Source organism: Lontra canadensis, unplaced genomic scaffold, assembly GCF_010015895.1.
Source record: "Lontra canadensis isolate GAN:19392208 unplaced genomic scaffold, GSC_riverotter_1.0 scaffold76, whole genome shotgun sequence".
NCBI lineage: Eukaryota > Metazoa > Chordata > Mammalia > Carnivora > Mustelidae > Lontra > Lontra canadensis.
In genome coordinates, this window is record NW_022631070.1 from 6,360,678 (window position 1) to 6,372,168 (window position 11,491).

General features: G+C 49.2%; 1 protein-coding gene across 1 annotated transcript; it reads left to right on the top strand.

Moving 5' to 3' along the window:
* The first annotated feature begins 576 nt into the window (after nt 1-576).
* On the top strand, nt 577-1,375 carry LOC116881700 (malignant T-cell-amplified sequence 1). The gene has a single exon (XM_032881670.1). It carries the CDS (start codon nt 691-693, stop codon nt 1,234-1,236), a length of 546 nt encoding a protein of 181 aa, XP_032737561.1. The 5' UTR covers nt 577-690; the 3' UTR covers nt 1,237-1,375.
* Nucleotides 1,376-11,491: the final 10,116 nt, after the last annotated feature.

Consider the following 11,491-nt stretch of genomic DNA (forward strand, 5'->3'; position numbering starts at 1 on the left):
GACCTGCTCCCCGCACCTGCTCCCCGGGACCAGCTTCCCGCATCTGCTCCCAGCACCTGCTCCCCACACTTTCTCCCCACTCCTGCTCCCCGTACCTGCTCCTGGGATCTGCTCCCCGGCTCCTACTCCCCGGCACCTGCTCCCCGCACTTTCTCCCCACTCCTGTTCCCCGCACCCGCTCCCCGGGACCTGCTCCCCGCACCTGCCCCCCTGCTCCCCGGGACCTGCTCCCCGGCACCTGCTCCCCGCACCTGCTCCCCCGCACCTGCTCCCCGGCACCTGCTCCCCTGCTCCCCGCACCTGCTCCCCTCGGCTTCCCGCGCAGCTAAGCGCGGGGACGACGATTCGGCTGACCAATGACAACAGTAAAAATAACAGGCCCTTTCCATTCGTCTCTTCCGCAAGAGGAACGCCGCCTCCCGCTCCTCTTCCTCAAGTCCCGCCCCTTCTACCCCACCCGCCAGACGCCACGAATCTGCGGCCCCTGAACCGCCGGCGCCGGCGCGCGGCGCTCCGAGGGGCGGAAGTAGATCCCACGCAGAGCCGTAAAGCGCGCTCCCTTCCGGTTAACGACAGCCGCCGCGCCCGTCCCTGCCGGCCCTCCGTGAGCGCCTCCGCCGGAGCCTCGGCGTCTCCACACGTCTTCCCCGCTCGGGCTCTTCGCTGGCGGCGCCCCCTTCGCCTTGGATCATGTTCAAGAAGTTTGACGAGAAAGAGAACGTGTCCAACTGCATCCAGCTGAAAACCTCCGTTATTAAGGGGATTAAGAACCAGTTGATAGAGCAGTTTCCGGGCATCGAGCCGTGGCTCAACCAGATCCTGCCCAAGAAAGACCCGGTGAAGATCGTGCGCTGCCACGAGCACATCGAGATCCTGACGGTCAACGGGGAGCTGCTGTTCTTCAGGCAGCGCGAGGGGCCTTTCTACCCGACGCTGCGGCTGCTGCACAAGTTCCCCTTCATCCTGCCGCACCAGCAGGTGGACAAGGGCGCCATCAAGTTTGTGCTCAGCGGGGCCAACATCATGTGCCCCGGCCTGACGTCCCCGGGCGCGCAGCTGTACCCCGCCGCGGTGGACACGGTGGTGGCCGTCATGGCCGAGGGCAAGCAGCACGCGCTGTGCGTCGGCGTCATGCGGATGTCCGCGGAAGACATCGAGAAGGTCAACAAGGGCATCGGCATCGAGAACATCCACTACTTGAACGACGGGCTGTGGCACATGAAGACGTACAAGTGAGCGCCCGGGGGCGCCCCGGGCCGGAGCCGGGGGCGCGGTGCTGTGTCTGTGTCTGTGTCCGCGTCGCGGCGTGAAGGGCCTTGCTCCGCGCCCGCGCACGTGCTCGGGGAAGCGAAACCCAAGTAAAGATTTGCAAGGAGCCGCGCTGTCTGTATCTGTGTCCTTGCGCGCGTGCGAGTGCGGGTGCGCGCTGGCGGGGGGCGCCCCGGGGAGGCCGTGCTCCCGCCCCGGCCACGTCGCCTCCAGCCCAGGCGCAGCGCCTGCGCTGGGAACGTGGACTCTGCGGAGCGAGGAGCGCGCGACTGGGAGCCCGGAGGTGGGAGGAAGCAGATGCCCGAGCGGGGCCTGCGCGGCTCGGTTACCGGCGCCGCAAGGACGAGCAGGAAATCGGCGCCGAGTGTCCCGCAGGCCTCGTCCCCTCCCCGCTTGCTGGCGGGACTCAGTCTGTCCCGCGCTCCGTTTCCCACGGAGACGCAGTCATTTATGGGTGGTCGTGGGGCCCATGGCCCCGTGGGGTCTTCCTATTTAGGGATCCCCGGGAATCCGCAGGTGCTTCCCCCCGTGGTTTTGAGTCATTTATCCGGGCGGCCGTGTGACCTGTTGGGAGGGGCTGCTTGCAGATGGCGGGGGAGGTGTGCAGGCGCTGGGAGATGCGTGCGGGAGAAAGTGTCCCGGGGCGGACGTCGGCGTGTCGATGTCGCTCTCGCCGCGCACGTCACGCACACAGACACGCACGTACAACCTCGATGAGCGCGAGGTCTGAGCGCGGAAGGCAGCGGTGCCCTCGCCGACGTGACGGGAGGACGACCAGCCGTGCAGACTCCGAATGCTGGGACCCTTACGAAAGGACGTGCTGAAGCTACGTGAGCTAGAAGTTTCCTCATAAATCACTTCGTCTCGACTTGAGTTTTCTGAAATGTAAAGCCAAAGTTATCTCGGTCTTCATAGAGCGGCGTCAGAGACGCCCGACTGGAAAATTCTGTAAAGGAGGGGAAACAGGTCAGCTGAAGCCTCGTGGGTGCTTCGCATGATCGGATTCAGTGTAACTCATCAGTGCGAGATAAATTAGGGTAGATTTAGGGATGAATGGAGAGTGAAAAGTTGTTGCTTACAGAAGTTTGGTTGTGATTGAAAGACCCCAGGTAGACGCTAGAGGAAGCTTCTAGTGAGGATACTTAGTTGTGGAGTCCAGATTATTTTGCTGTTGTTATTTTTATGGTTGTGGGTTGTTAACGGGATGTGTAAGCGTGTCTGCTTGCGGACGAGAAAGATGCACTGAGAGTGGGAATACTCCACGGGGGTAGAATCAGTGGACTAGGAAAGCGGGAAGGAATGGCTCCAAAAGGAGAGAAGGGACTGACCCGCCCTCATTTGGATTATGTCCTCACCACAGAGTTGTCCTGTAACAACTCAAACTCTCCTCATTAGAACACTGTTTTTTCCTCCAAGGATTAGGGCTTTTGCCCTGTTTAATTGCCTGCCCCAGTCAGCACCACCCTGGTCGTTGGTGGACACCCGTGGAGGCCCTGGGAGCATCTCATGATAATGGGGAGCACCAGTGACTCTGAGGACACGGACGGAGACACTCAAGGTAAGAACTCTACAGTTCTTTGACCGTGTCCCCACCAGCTCTCTCCACCAAAAGCTGAAAGAGGACCTTCTGCATCTGTTTTAAGCCTTCCTTCAGGACTCCTTGTTCATGGATACGCGTGCTACCTTCCATTATTGGACGCGGATCCTTGTATGGCTGATACCAGTCCTACCGATCAACTCACGGTGGAAAGCCTGCATCCACGTTGGAAAGGACGGAGGGCAAGAGTTCCATGACCTTCCTGGAATTTCATACAGAATTTGGTGTGTATATTCAGAGAGACGTGTATTTGTTAAAGCATTCTCTACATTCATCACGTTTAAGGTGATCTGTGAGCCAGAAGGTTTTAGGAACAATTAAAGTAGAAGAGGACTGTCTCTGTTTACTCTTGGCTAACACCAGTGTCTAATTCGATACAAGCGCTGGTCACATCTTACCTCAAGAATCCCCTCACTCCAGTGCTATTTCTTCCAGAATAGTTCAACAAACATTATTGGGTACTTACTGTGGGGCTAGACACGGGGCTGGAAGTAAGTTGCAGAAATATAAAATACCACCTCGTTTTCCGGGAGCTTAGTTTTGGAAGGAAGGCCAACATGTAGATGCACAATTTAATTTAAAATATTTGTGTATGTATATAGACCTGTATTTAGTGACTATGAATTACTTATTATAATATGGTATGAACGAGTGAGGGAAAGTTGTGTCTGCCTTGAAAAATCAAAGAGGATTTCTTAATCAGGCTGTCTGCGTAGAAATGCGTAGAAATGTTTAAAAAAAATGATTAAGGATATTTTCACAATGAAAATGGTGAAAAAAATTCCAGGAAAAGAAATAGTGTGAGCAGTGCAGGAGAGTCAAAGAAATTGAAGCAGCTTGGCGTTTGTAGGTCATGATTTTCCAGGAAAAGATGAGAAGAGAGGACACTGGAGGCTTATAGGAGAGACCCACTTGTAAGAGATTTCCTGTGGGGCCTCCAGTGGGACTACCCAGCAGACGTACAAGTAGTAAGTGTCTGGAGAGCGGGCAGTGCCAGGACTTGGATGCAGATTTGTGGGCCATTAGTATGCAGATGGGGGTTAAAATGGTGAAAAGTAAATGCTTGTGAGTTTTAAAATGAGGAGGCTGGAGGTGGAGTGTGTGAGTGGAGGAAGATCTATCCACACAGAGAATGAAGAGGACAAGAGTCAGTGGGGCTATGACTCTGTGACCCACTGTCTAATTCCTGGGAAGAGTAAAGCAGTTTCCTTCAGCTCTAGAGGACTAAGTAAATACCTAGAATTGATGACTTACAGAGTCTGGAAGAGAGTCCTAAGGAATTTTGAATGGGACTCGTCGGGCCAGAAAGAAGCTTGTCCCTCTCCACATACACAGTCCCTGCTGGTAGCAGGAAGGGGGAGACGTGCATTCCCAGCCGCCATTCTTGGCCAATCCTGCTGGACTTGGGTTGCCGTGTGGAAAGTTAGTGTTCCTGCCTCTGGCCAGCTACCCTGAGAGTCTGTGGAACTTTAAGATTCAGGGAAGGAGTTGTGTTGGGCAGGCCGTGCTCCCTGGCGCCGAGGACCTGGCAAGAAGGCAGGGCTCTGGCCACGCAGAGTCACTTTCGGTGTTGGATTGGCAGGCGTTAACCGTGAGGGATGAGGTGACCCCTTCCTCTGGAGAAGGAGCAGCCTTGCTTCTGCCCGTAAAAGCCACAGATGCAACAAGTTCAGATGCCCCTCCTGCAGCACGACCCCCCACCCCGTGTTTCCAGTCATCTCCTGTGGGGCATGAAGGTCATGGGGTGTCCGTGCAAATGGTCATGAAGCTCCAGCTGCTGCTTTTCTCGTGCGCTCTGCCCGCGCTCATGAAACAAGCTAGCTGCCTGGTTTGCTCCTTGGGTACAGTCGGAGACCCTGCACAGTGCTGACAGCTTGTGGGGGGAGGATGGGATGCTAACTGAGACTTGGCTCCTGGAAGAGGAGAAATGAGAAAAATGAGGCCCCCCACAAGGCCAGGCAAGAGAACTTGAGAAGACCCCTTAGGACCCTGTAATGGAGGCTGGCTGTGCTGGCTGCAGGGGAGAAGGGGAAGGCAGGGCATTCCCCTCTCCCATCTGTTCAGGGATGTGTAGAGGCCGAGCAGCAAGAGACGAGATCGAAACCAGCCTTTCCAACGGTACCTCGGTCACTCTCCTGGATGAAAGAAGGGCGGGGTGCTGTCATTACCAAGGGCAGGCCCAGGACTCTAACTGAAAGGTGATGTGGTTTTGCATTGATTGCAGAGTCAAGGGCTCTCCAGCGCTGAATTAAATGACATCCACAAGGGGTCGGAGGGTTTTGGAGGGAAAAGGTTGTTTATCAAGCTGAACGGGCAGTCTCTGGAAACCCAAAGTAAATGAAAAACCCTCCTTCCTGTTCCTTGCTTCTTAAACTCTTCCCTGAGGCCCTCATGCCTCCCTCCCTCTCTCCTGGGCTAGCTGCTTTAGGAAGAATGCTGAATGAGTTAGCGCATGATGCATAGGGGTTAAATCCGTGATCTGTGTTATCATTTTGGGAGTGGTTATGGGGAGCAGCATCTGAATTCACCTGATAAGGTCTCAGAAAATTCACAAGGAAAGAATGGTAAGAACCAGCTCACTTAAGAACTAGGCGACTGGGGGTGCCCGGGTGGCTCAGTCAGTTGAGCATCTGGCTCTTGATCTCAACTTGGATCTCCATCTCGGGGGTCATGGGTTCAGGCGCCATGTTGGGCTCCATGCTGGGTGTGAAGCCTATTAAAAAAAACAAAACAAAACAAACAAACTGGTTGCCAGAAGAGTAGTGTTGTCCCGGAACAGTTTTACTTCTACCCTTCTAGCTTCTGTGGCTGCTCAGTTACGACGACATAAGACAGGTTAACAGGAAAAAAACAAATTTAATTATGTACTGGAGCCCCATAAAGATAGGAAGACTCACAAGGCCTCTGGGCACTTGAAGCTTATGGAACATCCTGAGCGATGGAAGGGGGTGGGGCCTGGGGAAACAAAGTGGGGGAAGGCTGCTCCCAAGAAGGCCGGGGAGGTGTTTGGAGAACAAAGGTTTCCCTGTTATCCTCCTGAGTTTCTTGGGTAAACCGGTTGTCTCTGGTAATAGCTGTGTTCCTGGGACTAGGCCTCCCTTTCCCATGTAAATGTAGGCGGTTAGGTGAGGAGCTTCTGAATCTGCTGGGTTTTGATCTCCTTGGGCTCAAAATATCCCTCACGCCCACGTGGCATATATGCGGGAGACGTGTCCTGAAACCTCTAGTTCAATAGCTGTTAAATTAATTAAATTTGTAGTTAAGGTTCTTCAAACAAAGAAAACTCCAGACCCAGAAAGTCTTGCTGGTGAATTCCATCCACTAAACAGTCAAGGAAGAAATCAATGAAAATTTTAGTTTCTTCTTTAATAAAGAAGTTTGGGGGTCGCTTCCCGGTTCATTTTATGAAGCCAGTGTTACTCAAAAATCCAAACCAAAGACCAGTATCCTCCATGAACATAAACACAAATATGCTAGAAAATTTTAGCAAAGTGACCCAGAAATATGGAGAACTAGCAAACATGGGGTTTATTCTGGAAATGGAAGGCTGGTTGTCATCCTGCCACGAAGTCGCACCCACGAGTGGTCTTTCCGCAGCGTCCGCTTTATTCAGTCACAAAGCCAGGTGAACTCAGGATGGGGAAGCAGGTTCGGGGTTCCAGTCTCACCGACGTGACTGGACTTGGCTTCTTACCCAGCCCGCGAAGCGGGACCGATGACAGACCACACAGCAAACAAGGTAACGGAAGAGTGCGGGAAGTTACGGAGCCAAAGGCAGGTCAGACTGTGGTTGTGCCGTTCAGACAAGCACTGGCTCTGGCTGGGTCAGCTCTCGGCGCTCAAGCAGCGAAGGATCTCGGTTCTGGTCAGCGACCAGATGGGCCGAGCCTTCAGCAGCTGCCTGTTGTACTTAAGTGGTCAGACATAGAGGGGTTGGGTCCAGAGAGTCTGACAGTTTGCTGCCCAAACCCTTCCCTTTAAAGGGATTTAATGGGTTTTGGGTCGTCGCAGACCTCCTCTGCTTCTGGTCCTTACCAGTTCTGGGGTGTCAGCTGCTGTTCCCCGAGATATCTCCTAGCTGCAGTCAGTACCTTAACTGCTTGAGGTGTTGCTTGACACAGGCACCTGCCTGACGTGAGAGGCTCCATTTTGCTGTCTACACTGCTTCACTATTCTGAACTTAAGGAATGTAATGGACTGTATTAATAGGTTAAAGAAGAAAAACCATATGCTTATTTTACTAGTTGCAGAAAAAAAATTGATAAGATTCAATCCATTCAGCAAAAGAAAATTTCCTCAATCGGGTAAAATAGATCTGCAAAACACCAACAGCTCACATTATATTTATTGGTGAAAGAGTGAATACTTTCTTCCTAAAATCAGGAGCAGGACAGAGATGTCCCCTATTACCACTTACATCAGTCATTCCACGTAGTACAATAGGGGAAGGAAAAAAATAGAGCTTGCAAATAAAAAATAAAACTCTACTCACAGTATGATTGTCTAAATAGAAAATGCAAAAGAATCGATAAAAGTTTTCTAGAACAGATGTGTGAGATTAACAAATCAATTTATTGAAAAACCAGTTGCATGTTAATATGCTAGCAATGAATATTGGAAATTGAAATTTAAAAACACCATTTTCGTAGCGTGGAAGACTTGAAATAATTATGTATCAATCTCACGGAGTACGTGTAGGATCTGTATGTCAAAACCATACAAAATACTTAGGAACCCAGATTAAAGGGAACCCTAGCAAGCCCAGAGGTCTGCTCTGTTCACAACTGCAAGAGTCAATCAGGTGGTAATTGCCGTGGGAAACAGGCAAAGGAAAAAACTCAGTTACCTTTCTGGCTAACAGCCCATTGACATCCTTGAAACAGGCTGAGTGACCTTCCTCTATGAACTCAGCTGCCTCCATGTTGATGCTTTGCTAAGGGCAAAAGGTAATCTTAGACTGACCACCCATCCTATGAGTCTACTTTAACATAAAAATTTCTCTGGAAACTTCCTTTATCTCTATCCCCCAAGATACATGTTGGCAATCATCCTCCAAGGGTATGACCCGCCGATACACATCTGAAGGGTCTCACGACTAGGGTTTTACTAGACAGTAGTAAATGACCTTTTCCTAACCCCTCAAGCTAGCCCCTCAAGATCCTGAAAACCTTGCTTCCAATTCCTTAGAGACTTAGGCTGTCCCTAACCGCGTCCCAACTTGGAAGTATATGAAGAGTCACCTGTCACGGTGCAGCTTTTTCTTCCCACTGGTCTTGTCCCTGTGTTTTAATAAAACTACTTTTTTTGCACCAAAGATGTGTCAAGAATTCTTTCTGGACTGTTCGCTCTACACTCTAACATTTCCACATCAGTAATGTCCATTCTTCCTAAATAAATATATACATTTAATATTATTGGGGTCAAAATCACACAAGATTTTTCATAAGAATTGACAAGCTATTCCTGAAATTTCAGTGGCAAATAAGGGGCACAGATTAGCCGAAGCCATTTTGAAGAGAAAAAAGGGCTCACAGCACCTGGCTCAAGGCTTACCATAAAGTGATGATAGATATGTCAGTAGAGTGTTAGCAAAAGGACAGACCTGTGAACTAATGAACTGAGAACAGAGTCCAGAAACAGATGCACTAAACATTGTCAAATGGCTTTTTACAAAGCTGCAAAGGTAATCCAATTGAAGAAAAATAGTGTTTGCCACAAATGCTGCTGGGGACGTCCCCATACAGAAACTTCAGACCTCAGGCCACGCCTTGCAATGTAAACAGGTGTTAGCTCAAAATGGATCGTAAGACCTAAATGTTAATAAAATGTATTAAATTTCCAGGAGTAAACATAGGAGAATGCCTTTTTGACCTTGAGTTCAGCGAAGATTTCATAGACCTAACACTAAAAGCACTACCCTTAAATGAAAAAACAGAATTAATTGAAATCAAGAATTTCTGAGTTTTGGAAGAGAGCTAAGAAAATGAAAAGGCAAGCCATATACTGAAAGAAAATATTAGCAGAACATAGGCTTAATAAATAATTTGCATTCAGAATATAGCAAACTCTGCAAATGGCAGAAAAGCAGAAGCATTAAAAACTGGAGAAAAGACTGGAACAGACGCTTCAGCAAGTAGGATGTATACCCGTGAGAAACATTCAGCTCCTTTAACCACGGGGACATTTCAGATTAAACCACTGTGAGACACCGCTACGTATCTGTTAGAATGAACAGCCACAACCAAACCCCAACCATGCACGTGTTGGTGAAAATACAGAGTTGCTGGTAGGAATGCAAATGGTACGTCCTTTTGGAAAGGAAATGTGTAAATGGGCTTATTTGTAATCTTCCTGAACCAGGAGCACAGAAAGGAACACCCGCCCCCCCCCATTGTCACACGTGTATCTGCTCTCAATCTGTATTTTACTAGGAATCTTGTAGTGGTGAACTTTACAAATAATGACCAATGACGATTTTGAATATTACAAGTCGAGGTTTTCAAATTCTGAGGATTAACGGTAACGTACATGTTGGCACATTTTTCTTTTACATTGATGCACTTTCTCATTTTTTAAAAAAAAACCAAAGTCTACATTTACTGTGGGGCCCCAGTGCCTTCATTTCATCCTCACGTGATAAACCCCAGGAAAACTTTGAAACATTTACAAAGAGGATGATTGCAGTCCTTGCATATGCTCTTTCAGCAGAGCTAAATTCAGGATATAATTATTTTCCTTAAAAATTCAGTTGGCTCAACATATTTTCAAAAGAGGAAATTCCAAGGCTTTGAAAAGCACATCTGTGTTACAGAGAAAACATTTTCTAAGCAGGAAAAGTCTTTCTGACTATGCAAAATATCAAATTTTCAATCACCTGTTTTGGGGTTATTTCTATCCAAAGACTTTTTCCTTTTAGTTGGAGAGATTTAGAAATGTGGGCAAGCAAGTCATGGTACTGTCAGAAGCTTAGCCAAACAACCGTGAATGCTATATTAAATGATTTTCTGAAGGCAAAATAGAGGCTTTTTAAAGGGAGCTATGCCCTTGCCGTGTGTCGTGGAGTTTATGCCAGAGGAGATCTGTGTCTTTCAAAAGCTCCTTCAAGGGCTGCTTGTGGACACATGGGCTGTTGGCTCATGTCTCTCTATTCCTTTGAGGTTAAATGTCAACTGATACTCTTAAGTTTGTATTTACCTCTGTATCGCCTTAAAAATCGACAAGAGTGCACAGTAGAACAAAAAGGTTACATGGGAATTATCCCTTTTGCAACAACATCAGTGATCCTGGCCCTTGGTCATGCTGAGTGGTGTTAGTTAGAGAAAGACAAATACTTTAGGGCATCCCTTACATGTGGAATTAAAAAACGGCCAGCTCATTGAAAGGGAAAGTAGACTGGTGGTCACCAGGGGCTGGGGGTGGAGGGAATGGGAAGGTGTGGGTCAAAGGGAGCCAGCTTCCAGTTATATGATGAGAAATTCTAGGGATCTCATGTCCAGCATGAGGGCTTTAGTGAATAATCCAGCACCACATTCTTGAAATTTGCTAAGAAAGCAGACTTTAAGCAGTTGCATAAAAAAGGGTAATTATGTTGAGGCAATGGGCATGCTAGCTTGATTGTGGTGGTTGTTTCAAATCATATCAAATCATCACGGTGTACACCTTCAGTACATTACAATTTTATGTGTCAATTATACCTCCGGAAAGCTGGGAAAAAAGGAACAGTGAGATGAAAAAGGGTCAAGGACAGCGGAATCAGTCAAGGAAACTGGACCAAGCTGCCTCCCCCTGCTGGTCACTGGTCTTCATTACACGTCTCCTGCTCCTTAGGGAAGGCTGTGTGGCAGCGCTCCAAGCCTCCGGAAGCCCTTGTGTTTTCTGTGAGCAGGAGCCCTGAGATATGCCACTGCCCTAGTCTGTGTGTCCTGATGTCCCTTGTCCAGTCCTCAGAAGGAACCAGACCCCGACTTCAATAACTGCCACAGACCGTTTTGAAAAGTCCCATTTTCATGGGATTTATGAGAAAACCCCTCTGTGATAGGGTTGCAACCTCTTCGGAGATGACAGACTTGAGGCACAGAGGGGCTCAGCTGATGATCCAAGGTCACAGAACCCGTGCGGGGTGTGCGGGTCGTCTCCGGCATCCGTGGGCTCATCCACGGGAGGCACAGCCGTCTTGACCCTTTCTGATTCGTGTGGTCTTTTCCTTGGCTAACCCAGCCCCACGGGCACGCGGGCACTTCCAGTCGTTTCTTACTGCTTACTGGGGAGACCAAAGTCCTAGAGATTCTTAGTTTTCAATACGCTCTTCCGGAAAAGCTAACCCTCTCCAGTCCCGCCAACTCTTTTCCTCACTCTCTGGCGGACTTGGTGTGGACCTTTTGGGGTGTCTTTGATTCCAGTTGTTCTTTTATCTTGCGTTTGCTATTCCCCTCTGGCCTAATTATTGCCTTTCTTTAGAACTTAGTGGAAGTTCTACATTTCCTCTGTTAGATTCCCTTTTATTATTTCGCTCACCCCAGATCAAATCTTCTGAAATCTTAACAGAACTTAATGTCTGTCTACCTCATTTCATCACATTGGCCTCAAGAAATCGAATGAAAGCGGCACTGATTGTCATCTAGTTGC

Coding starts and splice junctions, on each gene's coding strand:
- LOC116881700 (XM_032881670.1), top strand. CDS start 691: ATGTTCAAGAAGTTTGACGAGAAAGAGAACGTGTCCAACTGCATCCAG.